Genomic DNA, 24,994 nt, shown 5'->3' with positions numbered 1-24,994 from the left:
TAGGGTTAGGGTTAGGATTAGAGTTAGGGTACATTGCAACAGAGTTAAGGTTAGGGTACGTTGTAATAGAGTTGGGGTACACTGCAATAGGGTTAGGGTTAAGGTGCATTGAAATAGGCTCAGGATTAGGATGAGGGTTAGGATGAGCATATATTGCAATTTGGTTAGAGTTAGGATTACAATTAGGTTACAATGCAGTAGGGTTATGGTTAAGATTAGGATTAGTGTTAGGGTGAGGGTATGTTGCAATAAAGTTAGAGTATACTGCAACAGGGTTAGGGTGAAGGTTAAGGTACATTGCAGTAGGATTAGGTTTACGTTTAAGGTAGCAATAGCATTAGGGTTAGGATATAGGGTTACGGTACATTGCAATAAGGTTAGGGTTAGGTTTAGGATTATGGTTAGGGTTAGGGTACTTTGCAATAAGATTAGGGTTAGGATGAGGGTTAGGATTAGGGTACTTCACTTTTATAAGACAGTTTATGTTATATCTAGGAAACTGAGTTCAGGGACAAGTGCAAAGTGCTACAGTGCGAAGTAACACAAAGGTTTGTCCCACTGCGAGTGAAGGTTTGTTTGGAGGAGGGATTGAGAGTAAGGAAAATGTGACAAAATGACCAGACGGGAAATGAAGGGAGCTCTTTAATCACAACAAGTTGTTCAATCTGAAATGCACCGCCTGAAAGGGAAGTGGAAAAAGTTTCATATGTAATTTTCAAAACAGGATTGGTTAAATGAATGAAGGAGACAATTTGAAGGGTTATGTGAAAGGGGCAAGGGAGTGGGAGTAATTGGATAGCTCATTCAGCAAACCATGCAAGAGGTTAAATGTCTTTCTTCTGTGCTTTCTAATTCCAGTAAATTCCAAGCTCCTAATAACAAACATCACTTTTTCCTCCTGATAATGCGCCTTAACTTGTGCCAACTGTAAATGCATGGCCTTTGTTACATGTTCAAAGCTTCAGACAAGCGTTACCTTTGCTCCTGTTCCTCCGATGAGATTCTTATCATTGCCCTGACAGTGGTCTGTGTTTGGTCTTTCAGTGCAGACTGTGTTAGCAATCATCGGAACCACTATGGGAACAGTCATCTGCTTCATTTGCCCATCTGTATTTCATGCGAAACTACGGAAAGATACTTTCACAGGAAGAGTAAGTATAACCTTACTACGGCACGTTACGCTGTAAACTTCGGGAGTTAGGGTTAGTCATTTACTATTTCACTTCCAGTGTTGGGAAGTTCTAGGTTCCATTTTCACACCTCAAACCGTGGAATATATTCCTATAGGATCATTCCTTCTGTTTAGAAGGTTGGTACAATGGCTCAGTGGTTAGCACTGCTGCCTCACAGCACCAGGGACCTGGGTTTGATCGCAGCCTCAGGTGACTGCCTGTGTGGAGTTTGTATGTTCTCCTTGTGCCAGCATAGGTTTCTTCCCATGGCCCAAAGATGGGCAGGTTTGGTGGATTGGCCATAGGAGTCTGGGTGGGATACCCTTCAGAGGGTCAGTGCAGACTTGAATGACCCCTATCCACACCAGAGGGTGGATTTTCTTTTTCCAGTCAACTGGTGGATCAGGGGTAATTTTAACCCTCACAATGTGCATACATAGGACAGGTGTGGTGTTAAAATATGAAAATTCTGTACCCAAATTCAAAACTTCCTACCCCCAATTTTAATGCGAGGGAGGCAAGGGTGCTGACAGCCAATCAGTTCACTGGAAGGAGGTAGGCAATGTAATTATTACAGTGAGGCATCATGTTGTGCCACTAGTTTATACTTAACCCTGGCCTCACAAAATCAAATGAGTAAAGGGAGGTGAATCTGTTGACATGGAGCTGGGGGAGGGGGTGGGTGGGTAAAGGTTTCCTGCTGGCCCCTGAATTGCTGCTGCTTTACCACGTTGCTGCAATCAGACAATGCTGTATGTCCGACTTATGTCGTGATGATGTCGATACTCTCAAATAGCTTCTTCATGCTTTGGCGCAGGCCTCTCACTCTTCATATTTTGTTTTATTTTCTCTGAGTCTACACCCAGGCTTAAGCCACCAATCACAGTAAGCATCAATACTAAACACATAATCACATAATCAAACACACAATTAAACATGACAGCGTTCAACCTCCCACGCTTTTCTGTTTTGATCTTCTCTGTTCCTGGTCTTTTTGGTGTTGCCGGAATCGGAATGACCCCACCTCCAGTTTCCCTGATCTCCTCTGGGTTCAGACTGGGATCACCCTCTTTAGTCTGACATTCTGACCTCCCCATATTCCCTGGGCTGTGGCCTGGTGATGAATGGCCTGCCCAGCAGCCTCTCTGTCTGGTCATCCATGGTCAGGAAACAGAGACAAAATATGGCCATCAGGGCTTGGCTTGGCGTGTGACAGAGAAGCCTGCTCCTCTGAGTTTCCTGGTCTCAAATCAGCAATCCCCCCTGCCTGTTCACCTCCCACCCCCAACACAACCCTGAGACTCTCCTCACTTGGAAGTGATTTTCTGACTGGGGAGCATTGGAGTATTCGGAGCTGCAGATGGAAACAAACTTGAAAGGTGGGGGTGGCCAGTGTGACAGAGGTGGCTGTGGGCGGTCTTTGTGAAAGAAGCAGTAAGGATTCAAATGCTCAGCTCCGACTGTCAAGCGTGTAAACAATGGGGGAAGGGGATGAAGTCAGCGAAGGTGAGATGGAATTTGTGATGGTTTCCATGAGCCTTAGTCATCCCTACATTTAGGTGGATAGGAGGGCACAGTTTATTCAGGACTGGATATCTTATGGCATGGGGCAGTCGAGGGGTAAGGAGTGATGATGAAGAGAAAGAGCTGAAGACCTCGATGTTTTCGCAGACAATGTGGAAATGGGAAAGAGGAATGGGCCCCAAATCTTGCTTCCTTGGGCACTCCACAAGGTTGCATTGTTGGTGTGGCCACAGAGATCATGGGGAAGAGCCTCTGGCTCTGAAAAGACAATGAGAATGGAGTTAAATAAAGGTGATTAACTCCACTGCATAGCAGAGGAAATGGCTGACAGAATAAAATTCATTATCACAGAGAAATAGGAGATTTTTCCATCATTCAATTCTGTCCCACGTCTAATTCCTATTGATCAGTGATAAATTCAGCAATATGTTGAAGTGGCTCTGATTGTTTTGGTAAATACCAATCACATTTGTTTTTTTTTAAACATAAATGGGACTGTACAGCCATCTTGTTGAACTATATTCCAAGGAACATGCAAATTGTTTCCAACCTACATTCCCAATGGCAAAGCAGCTTTCATAGAATTCCTACACTGTGGAAACAGACAATTTGGCCCATCCTATTCCCACCAACCTTCCAAAGAACATTCCCAATGGCTAACCCACCTAGCCTGTTCATCCCTGGACACTATAGGGCAATTTAGCATGGTCAATCCACCAAACCAGAGCACCCAGAAGAAGCTTATGCAGACACGGAGAGAATGTGCAAACTCCACACAGAGGCTGGAATCCAACCTAGGTCCGTGGTGCTGTGAGGCAGCAGTGTTAACCACTGAGCCACCGTGCCGCCCAGCTTTCTACCTGGGCTGTCTCTCTCTTGTAGATAGTTGGTGTGACGGTCCATGTCCAATGCAAAGGGAAGTCCATGCTGGGAAGAGGTTATCCATTTTTACATTGGCAGGCATTTCCAAGTCTGAAACGGCAGTTGAACGTGATGGAAAATATCATGCTATGCTCTGGTTTGGCCTCAGGAACCTCCCTCAGGGAGTCAGGGTAATGTTTTAGTGATATGATCTCTCCAAGGAGAAAAATGATGTAAAGGAAGGCGGAAGCTCATGTGGAGAAAGTATATTTTCATAGAGCTTTTCAACCTGTTCCTGTTTTTTACATGCTATGCAGTCCACAAGGTTGACCACAGGGTTTCCATTAAACAAATTGATCCAAACTTTTGTGCTTAACACACAATAGTTGACTTGGGTGGTGAGGCTGAGGCTGGAATTATGAAAGAAAAGCCATTCCAAAACTCAACAGAAAATTCTTCATTTGCTTCATGAAGCTCATTGTTAATTTAACTCACTAACTCATTCAATATGTGATCTTATCATGTGAAATGATACATCCAGATGTTGTAGTATCGAGAGCCATTTTAAGGCATGTATTTGGGTCAATATTAATGCGCTCAAAAGGGTCTCATTTTAAACGTGGTGTTGCAGATTGTTCTGGGTTTCGGAATCCTCTTGCTCCTTATCCGTGCATCAAGCATCACTGATTTAAATGGGGAAGAGCTCCAATTACAGCCAATCCGGAAATCCAGGGTGCCCGATGAATCAGGAAATGCAAAGATTGCATTAAGGAGTGGAGGTAAGGCAATTCACTGATGCTGCCGTTGTGGAAATGTTTCTGTATATCAATCGTTTAAAAAAAAGTGTAAACAGTCATTGTGAATAATCAGAGCTGCTCCGTTTTCGTCTGACCACTGAGGTGGATCCTGGGGTGAGTAGACAGAAATGTTGCAGTGGGAGTACGATGCACAGCTTGCTGGCAGTTACCCTACTCTGGGCTAGTTTCCAACAAGCCACATCAATGTGAAATCACTGAAGTGTCTTCAAATGGCGGGAAGCCAGGAAAGGCTATTAAGGGAATTTTAAGGGTAATTAAGGCCTCAGTGCTGCTCAGAAGCAACCCCTGTGGTGGATGAATCATGGAAATGAAAATAGCTGACCTCCTGGGAGGAGATCTGGGGCCAATATTTCAGTTGCATTTAAACAAATGCTACCACACCAACCCACCCTACTCTCTCCAATATCAATGTCAGAAGATAGCCTCGGCCATGGTCACGTGACTTCCTGTTAAGGAGGTTTCCAACTTCCACACTGACAGTGTGATAGCTGTCATTCAAAGAATCATAGCCAAAGAGATATACAACACAGAAAAAGATCCTTCAGTCCAACCAGTCCATGCGGACCAGATATCCTAAATTAATCTAGTCCTATTTGCCAGCACTTGGTCCAGAGTTGGAGGATTTGAGTTATAGGGAGAGGCTGAACAGGCTGGGGCTGTTTTCCCTGGAGCGTCGGAGACTGAAGGGTGACCTTTTTTTTTAGATTACTTACAGTGTGGAAACAGGCCCTTCGGCCCAACAAGTCCACACCGGCCCGCCGAAGCGCAACCCACCCAGACCCATTCCCCTACATTTACCTAACACTACAGGCAATTTACATGGCCAATTCACCTAACCTGCACATTTTTGGACTGTGGGAGGAAACCAGAGCACCCGGAGGAAACCCACGCAGACACGGGGAGAATATGCAAATTCCACACAGTCAGTTGCCTGAGGTGGGAATTAACCCGGGTTTCTGAAGCTGTGAGGCAGCAGTGCTAACCACTGTGCCACCATGCTGCCCACCTTATTGAGGTTTACAAAATTATGAGGGGCACGGATAGGATAACTAGACAAAGTCTTTTCCCTGGGATCGGGGAGTCCAGAACTAGAGGCATAGGTTTAGGGTGAGAGGGGAAAGATATAAAAGAGACCTAAGGGGCAATGTTTTCACGCAGAGGGTGGTACGTGTATGGAATGAGCTGCCAGGGGATGTGGTGGAGGCTGGTACATTTAAAAGGCATTTGGATGAGTATATGAATAGGAAGGGTTTGGAAGGATATGGGCCGGGTGCTGGCAGGTGGAATTAGATTGGGTTGGGATATCTGGTTGGCATGGACGGGTTGGACCAAAGGGTCTGTTCCTATGCTGCACATCTCTATGTCTCTATGACTCCATATCTCTCTAAACCCTTCCAATTCATATACCCATCCAGATGCCTTTAAAATGTTGTAATTGTACTAGCCTCCTCCACTTCCTCTGGCAGCTCATTCCATTTACGCACCACCCACTGCGTCAAAACGTTGCCCCTCAGGTCCTTTTTAAATCTATCACCTCTCACCTTAAACCTATGCCCTTTAGTTTTGGACTCCCCTACCGTGGGAAAAAGACCTTGGTTATTCACCCTAACAAAACCTGTCATGATTTTATAACCTTCTGTAAGGCCACGCCACAGATCTCCAATTCTCCAGTGAAAAATGCCCCAGCCTATTCAGTTTCTACCTCGAGCACGAACCTTCCAATCACAGCAACACCCAAATGTGTTTATAAATGCTGAGAGGGTCCCTTCACTGTGAGGCATTCTATCTCACCCTCTCCTGCATTAACAGTCTGTAATTCTCTCAGTATTCAAGGGGAACGCATGGGTGTTCCTGTACGAGGAGTCTGCTTTCCAACCTGAACTGGATGGTGAGTGTGCCCACTGGTTATTCCTTGAAAATTCATGTTGAGTGACTCCGTCAAGCACTGTGGTACTGTTACACAGTCACTGGACACCATCAAGCACTGTGGTACTGTTACACAGTCACTGGACACCATCAAGCATTGTGGTACTGTTTATCAGTCACCGGGCACCATCAGGCACTGTGGTACTGTTACACAGTCACTGGGCACCATCAGGCACTGTGGTACTGTTACACAGTCACTGGGCACCGTAAGGCACTGTGGTACTGTTACACAGTCACTGGGCACTGTCAGGCACTGTGGTACTGTTACACAGTCACTGGGCACCATTAGGCACAGCGGTACTGTTACACAGTCACTGGGCACCGTCAGGCACTGTGTTACTATTACACAGACACCGGGCACCATCCGGCACTGTGGTACTGTTACACAGTCACCAGGCACTGTTAAGCATTGTGGTACTGTTACACAGTCACCGGGCACCATCAGATACTGTGGTTTGGCTACACAGTCACTCGAGGAGAAAGTGAGGTCTGCAGATGCTGGAGATCAAAGTTGAAACTTTATTGCTGGAACAGCACAGCAGGTCAGGCAGCATCCAGGGAACAGGAGATTCGACGTTTCGGGCACAGGCCCTTCTTCAGGAAATGAAGAAGGGCCTGTGCCCGAAACGTCGAATCTCCTGTTCCCTGGATGCTGCCTGACCTGCTGTGCTGTTCCAGCAATAAACTACACAGTCACTCGGCACCATCAGGCCCTGTGTTACCATTACACAGTAACCGGGCACCATAAGGCACTCTGATACTGTCATACAGTCACTGGGAACAGTTAGGCACTGTGGTACTGTTACACAGTCACAGGGCACTGTCAGGCACTGTGTTACCGTTACACGGTAACGGGGCAACATCAGGCACTGTGGTTCGGCTACACAGTCACATGGCACTGTTAGGCACTGTGATATTATTACACAGTCACTGGACACTGTCAGGCCCTGTGGTACTGTTACACAGTCACTGGGCACCGTCAGGCACAGAGGTACTGTTACACAGTCACTGGGCACTGTCAGGAACCGTGGTACTGTTACACAGTCACTGGGCACCGTCAGATACAGTGGTACTGTTACACAGTCACTGGACACCGTCAGGCACTGTGGTACATTTACACAGTCACCGGGCACCATCATGCACTGTGCTACTGTCACACAGTCACAGGGCACCGTCAGGCAATGTGGTTCGGCTACACAGTCACTGGGCACTGTCAGGCACTGTGGTACAGTTACACAGTCACTGGGCACCGTCAGGCACTGTGGTACTGTTACACAGTCACTGGGCACCATCAGGCACTCTGATACTGTCATACAGTCACCGGGCACCATCAGGCACGGTGGTACCATTGCATAGTCACTGGGCACCATCAGACACTGTGGTTCGGCTACACAGTCACTGGGCACTGTCAGGCACTGTGGTACAGTTACACTGTCACTGGGCACCGTCAGGCACTGTGGTACTGTTACACAGACACTGTGCACCATCAGACACTGTGGTTCGGCTACACAGTCACCGGGCACCATCAGGCACTGTAGTACTGTTACACAGTGACTGGGCACCATCAGGCACTGTAATTCGGCTACACAATCACTGGGCACTGTCAGCTACTGTGGTACTGTTACACAGTCACCGGGCACCATCAGGCACTGTGGTACTGTTACATAGTCACTGGTCACCATTAGGCACAGCGGTACTGTTACACAGTCACTGGGCACCGTCAGGCACTGTGTTACTATTACACAGACACCGGGCACTATCAGGCTGTGGTTCGGCTACACAGTCACATGGCACTGTCAGGCACTGTGGTACTATTACACAGTCACTGGGCACAGTCAGGCACTGTGGTACTGTAACACAGTCACAGGGCGCTGTCAGGCACTGTGTTACCGTCACACGGTAACCAGGCACCATCAGGCACTGTGGTACTGTTACACAGTCACTGGGCACTGTCAGGCACAGCGGTACTGTTACACAGTCACTGGGCACTGTCAGGCACTGTGGTACTGTTACAGAGTCACTGGGCACCGTCAGGTACAGTGGTACTGTTACACAGTCACTGGACACCGTCAGGCACTGTAGTACTGTTACACAGTCACTGGGCACCTTCAGGCACTGTGGTACTGTTGCACAGTCACTGGGTACTGTTAGGCAGTGTGGTACTGTTACAGTAAGTGGGCATGTCAGGCACTCTGTTAATGTTACACAGACACTGGACACTGTCAGGCATTGTGGATCTGTTATACAGTCACCAGGCACTGATGGGCATCGTGGTAGTTACACAGTCACCAGGCACTGTCAGGCACCGTGTTACCATTATACGGTAACCGGGCACCATTAGGCACTGTGGTTCAGCTACACAGTCATTGGCACTGTCAGGCACTGTGGTAATGTTACTCAGACACCGGGCACCGTCAGGCACTGTGGTGCTGTTATACAGTCACCAGGCACTGTTAGGCACTGTGGTACTGTTACACAGTCACCGGGCACGATCAGGCACTGTAATTCGGCTACATAGTCACTGGTCACTGTCAGGCACTGTAGTACTGTTACACAGTCACCGGACACCATCAGGCACTGTGGTACTGTTACACAGTCATCAGGCACTATCAGGCACTGTGGTACTGTTACATAGTCACTGGGCACCGTCAGGCACTGCGGTACTGTTATACAGTCACTGGGCACCGTCAGGCACTGTGGTACTGTTACACAGTTGCCGGGCACTGTTAGGCAGTGTGGTACTGTTACAGTAAGTGGGCATGTCAGGCACTCTGTTAATGTTACACAGACACTGGACACCATCAGGCATTGTGGATCTGTTATACAGTCATCCAGGCACTGATGGGCATTGTGGTACTGTTACACAGTCACCGGGCACCATTAGGCACTGTGGTTCGGCTACACCATCACTGGGCATTGTCAGACATCGTGGTACTGTTACACAGTCACCGGGCACCATTAGGCACTGTGGTTCGGCTACACCATCACTGGGCATTGTCAGACATCGTGGTACTGTTACACAGTCACCGGGCACCATTAGGCACTGTGGTTCGGCTACACCATCACTGGGCATTGTCAGACATTGTGGTACTGTTACACAGTCACCGGGCACTGTTAGGCACTGTGGTACTGTTATACAGTCACCGGACACCATCAGGCACTGTAGTTCGGCTGCACAGTCTATAGACACTGTCAGGCCATGTGATACTGTTACACAGTCACTGGGAACCATCAGGTACTGTGGTACTGTTATACAGTCACTGGGCACTGTCAGGCACTGTGTTAATGTTACACAGTCACTGGGCACTGTCAGACCGTGTGGTATTGTTACACAATCACTGGGCACCATCCGGCACTGTGGTACTGTTAACTAGTCACTGGGCACCATCAGGCACGATGGTACTGTTTTTCAGTCACCGGACTCTGTTAGGCATTGTGGTACAGTTATACAGTTACCGGGCACCATCAGACACTGTGGTTCGCTACACAGTCGCTGGGCACTGTCAGGCACTGTGGTACTGTTACACAGACACCAGGCACTGTGGTACTGTTACACAGACACCGGGCACTGTCAGGCACTGTGGTACTATTACACAGACACCGAGTGCCGTCAGGCACTGTGTTACTGTTACACAGTCATTGGGCACCATCAGGATCTGTGGTACTGTCATACAGTCACCAGGCACTGTTAGGAATTGTCATATTGTTACACAGTCACTAGGCACCATTAGGCACTGTGGTTCGGCTACACCATCACTGGGCATTGTCAGGCACTGTGGTACTGTTTCACAGTCACCGGGCTCCATCAGGCACTATGGTACTGTTACACAGTCACCAGGCAACATCAGGCACTCTGGTACTGTTACACAGTCACCGAGCACCATGAGGCACTGTGGTTTGGCTACACAGTCACTGGGCACTGTCAGATACTGTTATGCAGTCACCGGACTTGATCAGACACTGTGGTACTGTTCTGCAGTCACCGATCAGAGTTAGGCACTGTGGTACTGTTACACAGTCACCGGGCACCATCAGGATCTGTGGTAATGTCATACAGTCACCAGGCACTGTTAAGAATTGCCATACTGTTACACAGTCACCGGGCACCATTAGGCACTGTGGTTCGGCTACACCATCACTGGGCTTTGTCAGGCACTGTGGTATTATTACACAGTCACCTGGCACCATCAGACACTCTGGAACAGTTATACAGTCACCAGAAATTGTGAGGCAACGGTGGTACTGTTACACAGACACCAGGCACTGTGGTACTATTACACAGACACTGGGTACTGTCAGGCACTGTGGTACTGTTACACAGTCACCGGGCACCATCAGGAACTGTGGTACTGTCATACAGTCACCAGGCACTGTTAGGAATTGCCATACTGTTACACAGTCACCGGGCACCATCAGGCACTGTAATTCGGCTACACGGTCACTGGGCACCGTCAGGCACTATGGTACCGTTACACAGTCACCGGGCACCCCCAGGCACTGTGGGTACTTTTATACAGTCACTGGGCACTGTCAGGCACTGTGGCACTGTTTTACAGTCAGCGGGCACCATCAGACACTGTGGTACTGTTACACAGTCCCTGGGCACTGTCAGGTACTGTGTTACTGTTACACAGTCACCGGGCACCATCAGACACTGTGGCTTGGCTACACAGTCACTGGGCACTGTCAGGTACTATGTTACTGTTACACAGTCACCGGGCACCATCAGGCACTCTGGCACTGTTACGCAGTCATCAGGCACTATCAGGCACTGTGGTACTGTTACATAGTCACTGGGCACCATCAGGCACTGTGGTTTGGCTACACAGTCACTGGTCACTGTCAGGCACTGTGGTACTGTTACATAGTCACCGGGCACTGTCAGGCAATGTGATACTGTCACAAAGTCACTGGGCACCGTTAGGCACTGTGGTACTGTTACAAAGTCACTGGGCACCATCAGGCACTGTGGTACTGTTACACAGTCACTGGGCACCATCAGGCACTGTGGTACTGTTACACAGTCACTGGGCACCATCAGGCACTGTGGTACTGTTACACAGTCACTGGGCACTGTTAGGCACTGTGGTACTGTTACAAAGTCACTGGGCACCATCAGGCACTGTGGTACTGTTACACAGTCACTGGGCACCATCAGGCACTGTGGTACTGTTACACTGTCACCGGGCACTGTTTAGAACTGTGGTATTGTTACACAGTCACCTGGTACCGTCAAGCACTGTGGTACTGTTATACAGTCACCGGGCACTGTTTAGAACTGTGGTATTGTTACACAGTCACCTGGTACCGTCAAGCACTGCGGTACTGTTATACAGTCACCGGCACTATCAGGCACTGTGGTATTGTTACACAGTCCTTGGGCACCATCAGGCACTGTGGTATTGTTACACAGTCCTTGGGTACCATCAGGCACTGTGGTATTGTTACACAGTCCTTGGGCACCATCAGGCACTGTGGTATTGTTACACAGTCACTGGGCACCATCAGGCACTGTGGTACTGTTACACTGTCACCGGGCACCATCAGGCACTGTGGTACGGTTACTCAGCCCCTAGGCACAGTTGGGCACTGTTGTACTGTTTGTTAAAAAAATGTGTTGCTGGAAAAACACAGCCAGGCCCAGACAGCATCCGAGGAGCAGGAGAATCGACGTTTCGGGCATAAGCCCTTCTTCTGTTTTTCCAGCACCACATTTTTCAACTCTGGTACTCCAGCATCTGCAGTCCTCACTTTCCAATGTTGTACTATTACACTGCTACTGGGCACCATCAGGCATTGTGGTACTGTTACACAGTCACCGGGCACTATCAGGCACTGTGGTACTGTTACACTGTCACCGGGCACCATCAGGCACTGTGATACGGTTACTCAGCCCCTGAGCACCGTCAGGCTCTGTGGTGCAATACAATGTGGGTGCCACTCTGATTACTGGCTCCCATCCCCTCTGGGAGGCGGTTGCATAGTAATAGCATCACTGAACTGGTAATCCAGACCTGCAGGTCCTGGGGACATCAGTTTGCATCCCACCTGGCAGATGGTGAAATTTGAGTTCAACAAAGATCTGTTAACTGGAAAAGCTACTTTAATGGCAACCACTGTAGTTTGTCTAAAAGTCCACCTGCTTGACTGATGTTCGTTTGGGAAGGAAATCTGCCGTCCTTGCCTGGTCTGGCCTACAAGTGACTCCAGGCCCACAGCCATTCGCCTTCCTCAGTACCAGGTCAATGAGGTGTCATCTGGTTATCATTAAGGGTGGGCTGAAGTGTCCTTCTTAACTCTGGATTGCTGAGACTGGGTGGAACTCTCCTTCATTTGCTCTCAGCCAGACTCCAAAGTCAGGACGAGGACCAGAATCCTGTCGTCTGGTCTGTTGTACTCGACTGAACCACTGACCAGGGCTGTAGAGGTGGATCTCAATTTTGCACAATGTTTCCAAGTTTGACAAATGATATAATAGATACATGCCTAAAAATAATGGTCCCCAGAAAAAAGATGTATCATGAGAAGGTTTGACAGAATTATAATTCATTCACGATTTAAAACCCATTCTGTACTGATAGACAAAGAAGTGCTTGGAGGGAACTTTGCAACAAGACTAAGCCATTCTGATAGGATAAATAGACAAAGTATTTTCCCTGGGCTGGGGGAGTCCAGAACTAGAGAGCATAGGTTTAGGGTGAGAAGGGAAGGATATAAAAGGGACCTAAGGGGCAACTTTTTCAAGCAGAGGGTGGTGCATATATGGAATGAGCTGCCAGAGGAAGTGGTGGAGGCTGGTACAATTACAGCATTTAAAAGGCATCTGGATAGGTATATGATTAGGAAGGGTTTAGAGGGATATGGGCCAAGTGCTGGCAAATGGGACTAGATTGGGTTAGAGGATATCTGGTCAGCATAGATGAGTTGGACCGAAGGGTCTGTTTCTTTGCAGTACATCTCTATGACTCTATGCTCCATGAGCATATTTGGAGCCATTGAATCACATCATGGCTGATGTGTGTTCTTAACTCCATTTACTGCGTGGGTTCTCTAACCCTTAATGTTCTGACAAAAATACACCAATCTCAATTGTAACATTTTGAATTGCCCTCCGATTTAGCAGCTTACTGGAGGAAAGAGTTGGGAGTTCATGTTGCGGCTGTACAGGACATTGGTTAGGCCACTGTTAGAATATTGCGTGCAGTTCTGGTCTCCTTCCTATCGGAAAGAATTTGTGAAACTTGAAAGGGTTCAGAAAAGATTTACAAGGATGTTGCCAGAATTGGAGGATTTGAATTATAGGGAGAGGCTGAACAGGCTGGGGCTGTTTTCCCTGGAGTGTCTGAGGCTGAGGTGTGACCGTAGAGGTTTACAAAATTATGAGGGGCACGGATAGGATAAATAGGCAAAGTCTTTTCCCTGGGGTCGGGGAGTCCAGAACTAGAGGGCATAGGTTTAGGGTGAGAGGGGAAAGATATAAAAGAGACCTAAGGGGCAACCTTTTCACTCAGAGGGTGGTACGTGTATGGAATGAGCTGCCAGAGGATGATGTGGTGGAGGCTAGTACAATTGCAACATTTAAGAAGCATTTGGATGGGTATACGAATAGGAAGGGTTTGGAGGGATATGGGCCGGGTGCTGGCAGGTGGGACTAGATTGGGTTGGGATATCTGGTTGGCATGGACGGGTTGGACCGAAGGGTCTGTTTCCGTGCTGTACATCTCTATGACTCTATTTCCACTGCCCCTGTTTGTCATCCAAATGACTTTGCTCTGTACTTTAAGGATCATTCCTCTATCTTCTGGTATCTCTTACTTGTAGGCTTGGCTTCTTGAGCAAAACATCTGCTGAATATACTAACATGTATTTATTCCCCAATGCACCCCACCCATCCCTGCTACACCCACAGAACTGATCTTACCGGAATTGATGAATGATGTTAGAGATAAACAAATGAAACGAAAAGGTCGAATGTTGACATACAAGCAAGTTACCTTAAGCACTGGTGTCAACAAAGAAAATACCAGTACAAAAGAAATTACCCAACTACACGAAGGCGGTTTACCCTCCACACACAGCACTGGGGCAAGATTGAAGGAACTGAAAAAAGCCAAAAGGACATTCATACCTGTATCAGAAAACAGGCGGGAGACAAAAATATTCAAACTCCCTACGGCGCGAACACACACAGATGGTCCCTCAGGGGGATGAGGTGAAAAGCAACACACAGATTGAAATTTACCATTTTTTTCCATTTTAACATAACTTACTTTTGGAAAGCCTGAAAGAATTAGGGGAGGAGTTAAAAAAACCCCACAATGCCTCAGTTTTGCTCTCTGCCCTCGATACTGTTGCCCTAATGGAGATTCATGCCAAGAATCTGACGTGCCTCTCCTTTAACTGTCATTGACTGGAAGTACAGGCTTGACTCATTTCTGTGCTATTATTTAAGAGAGCACTAATGAATCATCTCTGAGTCTGTTTTCATCCAGGAGAACAATTTGCCACTTCCAATCCTGGATCCAACATTGCTGATCATAGCACACCTTTCAACACTATGAAACAACCTTTGAAAATATGGCATATGCAGTATTTCACAATCAACTCTGAGCAAACTGTCTGCAATGCATGTCAAGTATTGGTCAACGTGAGCAGCTTCTTTCTGTGAGCATATTAACTTGGATTTTATAATTGTAATTCCAAAGAGGCATTAGCCAAATAGTAATCAAGCCAGAATGATCCAACATTTTATGCGCAGGATATGTTTTTTTTCAGGAAATAACCAGCTCCAATGTTGAAAGGATAGAAGAGCAGAGATTTCAGGCCACTTGCCAAATTGGGAAGGGTTGTCATGCTAACAGAAGGACGGTGTGTTGGTTTGCATGGTGGCACATTTAAAGACACCATGGAAAGTGGGAATAGTTTTTTAAAATCATGAGCATTGTAATTTCTGCTCACTACAGCATCCTAAACCTGACCCAAACCATGACCATATCCCTGATGCAGACCCTAACCCTGACCGTATCCCTGATGCAGACCCTAACCCTGACTCTAACCCTGATGCAGACCCTAACCCTGACCCTAATCCTGACCATATCCCTGATGCAGACCCTAACCCTGACCGTATCCCTGATGCTGACCCTAACCCTGACCCTAACTCTGACCGTATCCCTGATGCAGCCCCTAACCCTGATCGTAACCCTGACCGTATCCCTGATGCTGACCCTAATCCTGACCTTAATCCTGACTGTAATTCTGACTCTAACCTTGACCCTAATCCTGACCCTAACTCTGACTGTATCCCTGATGCTGACCCTAATCCTGACCCTAACCTTGACCCTAATCCTGACCCTAACTCTGACTGTATCCCTGATGCTGACCCTAATCCTGACCCTATCCTTGACCCTAATCCTAACCCTAACTCTGACTGTATCCCTGATGCTGACCCTAATCCTGACCCTAACCTTGACCCGAACGCTCACCCTAATCCTGACACTAACCCTGACTGTATCCCTGATACTGACCCTAATTCTGAACCTAACCCTGATCCTAATCCTGACCCTAACTGTAACTGTATACCTGATGCTGACCCTAATCCTGACCCTAACCCTGACCCTAATCCTAACCCAAACCCTGAATGTATCCTGATACTGACCGTAACCCTGACCCTAGTTCTGACCCTAGTTCTGACCCTAACCATGACCATAAAAATGATGCTGAACCTAATCCTGAATTTAATCCTGACCCTGACCCTACCCCGACTGTAACCCTGACTGTATCCCTGATCGTATCCTGATCCTGACCGTATCCTTGATTCTGACCATATCCCTATGGCATCCACATGCTGAACTCACATTGTATCACATCACTCTGAGGGGCAGGAAGACTCCTCCATGTTTCCCTGAGCATGGATCTCGGAGGAGTGCCCGTATTGGGTCTCAATCCCCAAGCAACATCAGCTTGGATATTCTTTTCCTTCTGTTTAATCCCCTCCAGAGCCTCGGCACCACCTCTCCCTCTGTATCTTCCTTTAGCTCTACAACCGTTTGTAATTACCAAGTTCCATTGGTTCCAGCCTTTTGTGCACCCTCCACTTCCTTTATCAAATGTCTTCAGCCATTTAGCTCCTGAGTCCTGACATTCCTTTCCTAAATGTCTCCACAACCCTCTCCCTTCCTTTTTCAGGTAGATGTTTTTATACCCTACTTTGTGAGCAAGCAGCTCACCTCAGTCCCAATGATTCTTCCTTCGGCCTGTCACATGTTTCCATCTAATAACACTCTGTGATGCAGCTTAAGACACCTTGCCGTGTCACTGCGAGACCTTGTTTTTAATCTTTGTAAATCTATAGAGAAATAAACCCTTGGATCAATGGATGGCTGGTGGAAGTTTTAATCGTGGAGATGGATATTGCAGGGACCCAGGAGACTGCATGGACCATTGAAATGGTGGGTGGAAGACAGCTGCTGAAACAGCAACCCCAAACACGAGAGATTCTACTTTTGTCAGCGAGGGTGGGGGGGTAAATGGGGTACAATTCACACAGAAGAGTGATCCAAACTGAGCAAGGCCATTTCAACTCAGTGTGATTTCGAACCTGTCTGATATTGGCTACTGAGGTGATTATGTGGGAATCCATATAGAGGGGAGGTAAATGTCCTTGGAGGACAGATGATTCTGTTTAAATGCCATGATCTGAATGCTTTTAAAATCTTTAAATACAAAATAAGAACAGGTTCAAGTTGTCGATGACCTCTGTTGAGTTACTTTGATTGAACAACAATCTTAGACTTAAAAAAGCTTCTTTGTTCACTTGTTTTTATTCATTTACTGCTAAGTTACCTCAGATCATTCAGAGTGACAATAGGTGTCAAATACTCTGAGCTCAGTGCCTTTGGGTTAGAGCCAGTTGGCTGTCCTGCCCATATAACCAAATGACCCACCCTGCTGCTCTATTGACCCATAAGGGACCCACTCTACTCAGCATCCATGACTTAAGTTAGATCCTCAACCAAAGTTCATATTCCGCCTGGGGGCAATGGATAGAAGTCAGTCAAAGGAATCTTGAAGCCAAGAGGCATTCAGGACAATTGTTGCATCACCATCCATTGCCACAACTGAGTTCAGCCGAGATTAGTATATCTTCTGAGTTATATAAACGTTTGTAACTTGGGAAAGAGGCTTTATAATCCACTCCAACTAGGTACTTGTAGGTGGGGCCAGACCCAGGAATCAGAAGGCAACAATATTTCAGTGCTGTCAGGAGAAACATGCCTTGTATCCCAATTCTGAATCTATTACTACATTCACCTTTGAAGGGGGGAGCCAGGAATTGTCACAATCGGGTTTAAAGAAGATGCATATGAACCTCCGAGGCATACGACGATGTAGAGGTCATGTGTTAGAGACTCTATTAGAAGCTCCGATCTAGTACAGTTTACAACAGGTAGCTCTGCTGCCACATCATCAGGTGTATTTTATATATTAATATTGTCAATAAACATTGTTTAAAAGAAACCTTAAGGTCTGACCTGTTCTTGTATTTAAGAACTGAAAAACTAACACAGCAATGTTTTCCCCCATATGTTAGTCTGTTGTTGTATGCAAACAACATATCTCAAAAACTAATGGACAGCTTCCAATAAAACTTGGCACACACATCGGAAATGGCCCGAAAATAGAACTGATCACATTTTGGTGAAGATCCAGATCCAGTTACAGATCCCAGATTTTAATTTGTTAGTGTTTCCAAAATTCTGGATGCAAATTGAGGGAGTACCGGCTGCAATGCAGTTTAATTTGTTCCTCTCCCCTCACATTTGTGAACCAAAGGATGAACACTTCACAACTGCTGCATTTTCTGTACTGCACGTGTTAAGCCTTAAGCTTCATAAACATCAAAATATTTTCAAAAATGCCTCAGATTAAGACGTGTGAAAAGGAAATTAAAACTTCCCTATTCCAGATTGGCTTTATACTTCAATACCAAAATTATGAGGTAACCAAAAAATGCACATTATTTGTACAAGGACATTACCAAACAGGTCAAATTTGACAATACAGAAATTGCAATGCAAACTGTAGACTCGTCAACTCATTACTGTTTGATGCAGAAGGAGGCCACTCGGCCCATTGTTTTCATGCTGGTTAACAAAATCTGACTACACTCATTGCGTTTCTTGCTTTTGACTTGAGGTGCCTGACCACACTTGTCTTTGCAGCTTTATTTATTATGCATGTTCGCATTTCATGTCAAACATGCTGTGGTCTGTACAGTCCACAGTTTACTAACTTTGGATGTACAATGATGGGAAGGCCTTCCTCAGCAGCCCATTGAGACTTGGTTATAGCTGCACCATAATGGAGTGCATCTGTCAGCACGTGGCCCTCAACCTTGCAATGTGCCAGTCTGCAACACTCAGTCACCGACAGCGGTTCAGCGCAGCAAGGCCAGCAGTTATCAGCAAGGTCAAAGAGCATTCTTCTGCGAGTTGGCGGTAACCCCAACAACAGTTTCTTTTTTCATTTGTTCAGGGGATGTCTGGCGCCAGTGGTTAGGCCAGCATTTACCATCCATCCCTAATCGCCTTTGAGAAGGCGGTGGTGAGTTACTGTAATCCATGTGGTGTGGGCTCATGCTTAGTGCTGCTAGGAAGAATTTCAAGATTTTGACACCTTAACAGTGAAGGCATGATGTGGCGTTTCCAAGTCGGGATGGAATTTACATGTGGCAGTGTTCCCATTCGTCTGCTGCCTTCGTCTTTCTCAGTGTCGAAGGTTGTAGCTTTGGAGGTTGTTGGCAAAGGAGATTTGGTGAGTTGTTGCAGTGCATCTTGTAACACTGGTACACACTGCCACACATAGTGGATGACATGCCATCTCACCCCTGACTTGCAGGTGGTGGATAGGTTTTGAACAGTCAGGAGGGGAGTTACTCACCACAGGGTTCCCAGCCCCTGACATTCTCCTGTAGCCACAATGTTTATCCTTGGGTCAGCTGTATGTTCGGTTTTTCATGTCCAGTTTAGCAGCTGGTTAATGGCAACACCCCAGGATATTGATGGTGGTGGATTCAGCAATGGTAATGCTATTAAATGTCAAGGGAGAGCATTTCAAAGTATGTATCTGGGAAGAGACTATGAAGCACTGAGTGCCGTTTTCTGCAGCTGCTTGGGATGAATTTCAACACTTTGTCTTACTTTCAGGCCGACTTTGCAAAGGCAGATTCCTGAAGGATTCCAAAAGGAAGGGATTAGTCTTCTCTCCAATGTAGCTGCTTTGAAGATAATGTGCAGAGTGGAATGTAACTATCAGTTTTACGTTTAAATAACATGTTAAAATGCAAAAATATCCTTTGAGACATCTGGTCAGTATAAGGTAGCACTAAACTTTGGAATGACACTGTAGCTCAGTGGTTAGCACTGCAGCCTCACAGTCCCAGCCTTGGGCAATGGTCTGTGTAGAGTTTGCAAGTTCTCCCCATGCCTGTGTGTGTTTGCTTTGGCTTCTTTCCACAGTCCAAAGATCTGCAGGTTAGCCATGTGAAATTCCCAATAGTGTCCAGGGATGTGTAGGTTAGGAGGATTAGCCATGGGAAACGCAGGGTTACAGGAATAGGGTGGGATGTTCTTCAGAGGGTCAGTGAATACTTGATGGGTTGAATGGCCTGCTTCCATACTGTACCAATTCAATGACAAAGTCAGGCTTTCCCAACTGAATGCGTTTTATTTTTGATCTCCTCAAAGAACTACATCTGAGATGTTAACTGATTTGTTCTCACAGAAGCTGCCTGACCTACAGAATTTTCTGTTTTTGATACCAATTCATTGTGGATGGTTGCGAGGAATACATCTCCCTGGTGTTCCAGATGCCATGTCGGCCAAGGGCTTTCCTTCCCTGGTCACAATGTCATACTATCAGCTTCCTAGAAGAAAACCTGACACTCTTGAAAATGACCCAAGTGTCCTTCATTGTCATTAAAGGCAACCAGTATCTCATGGGATTGTCAGACGTGGGCTGACTGTTCCCTTCAGAAGGAAGGAGGCTTCCTTTGGAAGTTCAAAGCCAAATAAACTTTTGCTTCAACAGCTCCAGGCAGCTTTGTGTATATCTTGCAAGGTCAATTGATGTCCTTCCCGCATTTCATTAAATGAGAGGTATTTGTTGATTCTGGATGGTACCATTTCACTAGTTTTGCAGTGCAGTGATAGTTGAGGAAGGAAACCTCACACCCTTTAAAAAATACTTGGATGAGCACTTGAAGGCTACAGAGCCAGTGCAGAAAAGTGGGACCAATACAGACTTGAAGGGCCGAAGGGTCTCTTCTGTCATTCTATGATATTTGAAAGGGTTGATGTAAGAGGGTTACAGAGACAGAGAATGGGACTAGCTGGGTAAGCCTTTCGGGAGCCGGTGTAGACACGATGGATCGAATGGTCTCCTGTACTGTGAAGGTTTTTTATTCTATGATTCATACATAAGTCTTGCAGTCCAGTCATCAGTCTGTAAAACAAAAACAGAAATTGCTAGAGAAACACAAGCAGGTCTGGCAGCATCGGTGGAGAGGAACTAGAGGTTAATGCTTTGGGTCCAGTGACCCTTCTTTAGTCTGGTAAATCGCCCTCCATAGCCAGGAGAGAGATCGGAGCTTTTGATTCGTCATTTCCACCAAATACAACTGATACAGTAAAAACAAGACAGTGTTTCTCCAGGACAGTCGTGTATCACCAGGGCGAACAATAGTGGACTGAGCACACAGCCCTGGGGGAGTCCCCGTGCTCGGTGTGTTGGTGTTGGAGATGCTGTTCCCAATCCAGACTGACTGAGGTGTCCCAGTCAGGAAGTCCAGGCTCCAGTTGCAGAGGGAGGTATTTAGGCCCAGCAGACTCAGCTTTCCAATCAGGTGCTGAGGGATGATAGTGTTAAATGCAGAGCTGAAGTCTATGAACAGTAGTCTGATGTAGATGTCCTTCTTCTCCAGGTGGGTGAGGGCCAGATGAAAACAGCCCCAGCCTGTTCAGCCTCTCCCAATAGCTCAATTTCTGCAATGTATTTGCTCACTCACCACAGAACATAGAACAGTACAGCACGGGAACAGGCCCTTTGGCTAACAATATTGTGTGGAATGTGACGCCAAATTAAACAAATCCCTTCACCTGCCCTTGGTCCATATCCCTCCATTCCTTGCACATTCATGTGCTTATCTAAAAGTCCCTTAAATGCCCCTGTTGTATCTGCCTCCACCACCAGCCTTGCAGCATGTTCTAGCCTCCTACCGCTCTCTGTGTAAAAAAACGTATCCCTCACATCTCCTTTGAACTTTCCCCTCTCACCTTAAATGCATGACCCTAATATTAGACATTTCAACTCTTGAAAAAAGATTCTGACCATCAACTCTATCTATGCATCTCATAATTTTAGACTACTATCAAGGCCTCTGCTGCTCCAGAGAAAACAAACCAGGTTTTTCTAGCCTCTCCTTGTAGCTCATACCCTCTAATCGAGGCAGCATCCTGGTAAACCTTTTCTGCATTCTCTCCAAAGTCTCCTTCCCTTCCTGTAATGTGGCCACCAGAATTGTATCCAATATAGTAAGTGTGGCCTAACCAAAGCCTTATAGAACTGCAACATGACATCCTTACTCTTGTATTCAATTCCCTGACCAATAAAGGCAAGCATGCCATACACCTTCTTTACCACCCTATCTACTTCTTTGTCAATTTTCAGGGAGCTATGGACTTGAATCCCAAGATCCCTCTGTACATCAGTGTTGTTCAGGGTCCTGCCATTAATTGTATACTTTTCCTTAACATTTGATCCCCCAAAGTGTAGCACCTCATATATACCGGGATTAAACTCCACCTACCATTTCTCCACCCATATCTCCAACTGATCCATATCCTGCTGTATCCTTTGACAACCTTTTACCCGATTCACAACTCTACTGATTTTTGTGTCATCTGCAGACTGACTGAGCCACCCATCTACATTTTCATCCAAGTCATTTTTATATATCACAAACAGCAGCAAGCCAAGTATGGATCCCTGCGGACTACCATTGGTCACGGACCCCTGTCTGAAAATGACCCTTCCACCTCTACCCTCTGCCTTCTATGGCCAAGCAAGTTCTGAATCACTGTGGATCCCAATCATCTTAATCTTCTGGATGAGCCTCCCCTGAGAGAGCTTGTTGAAAGCTTCATTCAATTCCATTTGGAAACATATACTACTCTATCCTATTGATCACCTTCGTTACCAACTTGTCAAATCACACTGAAGCATCCTCTGCACAGTTTCCATTCCCACTCAGCTTTGTGCTGTCGGCAATCTAGAAAATATTCTATTCAGTTCCTTCATCCAGATCATTCATATATATTGCGAATAACTGGGGTCCCAAGAACTGATTCCTGTTGCAACACACAAGTCACGACTTCCCACGTGGAGAATGACTTGTTTATTCCTCCTATTTATTTCCCATCTCTATCCATGTCAGTACACTACCCCAAATCCCATGTGCTGAAGTTGGCTTCAGCTCTCTGGGATGAAGGTGTAGGAATGGAGGAAGAGCATGTCGGGTTATAATGTAGCTTTGTAATGATTGTGGCCATCCTGAAACTGTTTGCAAGCGGCAAGGTCATACTAACAGTAACGCAACAATGACTAAGGTAATGTCTTAAGAGTATTCGATTGCTCTGTGAACAGTGCTGTGGGATTGTTTCTGTCCATCTGAGTATAGTTTATTGAAAGTCTCATGTGAGAGACAGCACTCCTAACAAAACAGCACCCCCCTCAGTATGTGTCGGTTTGGATTATGTGGGCAAATCTCTTAGAGTGAGACTGAAATGGTCAGTCAGGAAAACCTGCCACCTAGCTGTAACATGTGTAACAATCGTTGAAGTGAGTTGCAAAATCTCTCATCGCTCCCTCATTACGACACTCGAAGAGAAAACAATGTAGCTTTAGCATTTTTTTGGATGGGAGTATTCGCATCCAACATACAACATAAACAGCTGAAAGGAGTGAAAAAACGCAACATGTGCCCAGCGGCTGCTCACTTCAGAACACCATGTCTTTTTTTTGTGGTTATTTGTACAGTACTTGAATCAAGGGTGTCCCCACTAAAACGAGAATTACAATGAACCCATATCATAACAAAGCAGAAAGATTCAGGACAATATTTAATAGTTTCCCCACATATTGGTCAGACCACAAAGCCACTGCTCTGCCTTTGAAGTCACATGTATTCCCTTAAATAAAACTGCGGATGCTGGAAATGCAAAACAGAAACAGAAATTGCTAGCAAAACTCAGCAGGTGAAGAAAGAATAGTTAACCTTGTGAGACCAGTGACCCTTCTGCAGAACCCTAAACCTGTCCTCCAGTGCCAGCCTGTGCCATTGAAGAAAGGATGGCACCAAAACACACCAACAAAAGTGAAGATTCGGAAAATCTGAGCTGCACCAATTGTGCAAGACCCACGTCAACTCATTATTTGTAGAGAAATACAAATATTTTCAATTGCAATTCTGCAACATGTTTCAAAGTCAGCAACAAGGAAGTACTTTAAGAAACCATTGAAGGGCTAAGTTGGTTAAGGATGGGAAGTTGTGCTGGACAAGCATATTGTTCCTACTGTTGACCTTGCATTAGTACTGCAAGCTTCATTGATACAGATTCATTTAAAAGAGCATGCTATTACTGCCAGAAAGCTACAATTCCCATAATGTTTCCCACGCCATCTCATTACCCTTGGAAAAGCTGGGAATTGAAGCTGGGCATTGCACCAACAGAACTAAATTGGAAAAGCATGATAACAGTAACTGTTGTGTTGTCACGACATGGACTGAGATGTCCCAGCTTGCGAGATGATATGCTGCTGCTGACAATACAGTTAAATACGACTGTAGGAATGACAGAACTGCATTCTGACTACGTTTGTGAAGTTTAAATGGAGAAGATATTTGCTCTTTAATCTCTCGAGCCATTCTCCAACCTCCCCACATGGAAGCCCTCCCAAAACTTCATTTCCTACTCTGTGCCTTTCCTTCCGTTCAAAGTATCATTGTTTTTGAGCTCTTTTATTCAAATCCCCAAAACAAAGCAAAATTTATAAAAATAATAATTACTGATCCAAAATGCGAGGAACTCAGCTCCAGCACTGAAAACAACCTCAAAAAAAGAAGCAGCTCTTACAGCCTGGATCCTCCCTGTCCACCATTTTGGAATGTCATGTTACAGCTGCACAGGACCTTGGTGAGGCCACATTTAGAATATTGCGTACAATTCTGGTCTCCCTATCTTTCCTAAGATGTTAATAAATTTGAAAGGTTTCAGAGATTGGAGGATTTGAGCTCCAGGGAGAGATTGAATCGGCTTGGGTTTTTTTCTCTGGAGCTTCGGAGGCTGAGGGGTGACCTTATAGGATGATGAGGGGCATGGATAGAGTGAATAGCCAAAGTCTTTTTTCCCAGGGCGAATGAGTCCAAAGCTAGAGGGCATAGGTGTAAGGTGGGAAGGGAAAGATTTAAAAGGAACTTAAGAGGCAACATTTTCACAGAAAGTGTGGTGCATGCATGGAATGAACTGCCAGAGGAAGTGGCGGAGGCTGTTACAATGACAACATTCAAAAGGCATCTGGATGCGTATATGAATAGGAAGGGTTTAGAGAGATATGAGCCAAGTGCTGGCAAATGGG

General features: G+C 46.2%; 1 protein-coding gene across 4 annotated transcripts in view; it reads left to right on the top strand.

The window, feature by feature from the left end:
* The window catches only part of LOC122560543 (solute carrier family 38 member 10-like), an 82,843-nt gene that overhangs the window by 32,230 nt on the left and 25,619 nt on the right, over window positions 1-24,994 (top strand). For 2 of the 4 annotated variants that reach the window (XM_087997938.1, XM_087997937.1), the window contains 3 exons: window positions 1,045-1,151; window positions 4,189-4,336; window positions 14,211-16,795. In XM_087997938.1, the coding sequence (XP_087854064.1) occupies window positions 1,045-1,151; window positions 4,189-4,336; window positions 14,211-14,512 (557 nt within the window). In that variant the 3' untranslated portion in view covers window positions 14,513-16,795. Of the gene's footprint in view, window positions 1-1,044; window positions 1,152-4,188; window positions 4,337-14,210; window positions 16,796-24,994 lie in introns of those variants that run through there. The other 2 variants (XM_043711277.2, XM_087997939.1) reach the window with 1 other exon arrangement.

Source organism: Chiloscyllium plagiosum, unplaced genomic scaffold (genome assembly GCF_037043375.1).
Source record: "Chiloscyllium plagiosum isolate Xiang-an unplaced genomic scaffold, Cpla_swu_hap1 HiC_scaffold_20, whole genome shotgun sequence".
Lineage (NCBI taxonomy): Eukaryota > Metazoa > Chordata > Chondrichthyes > Orectolobiformes > Hemiscylliidae > Chiloscyllium > Chiloscyllium plagiosum.
This window is presented reverse-complemented; position numbering and strand designations above follow the sequence as displayed.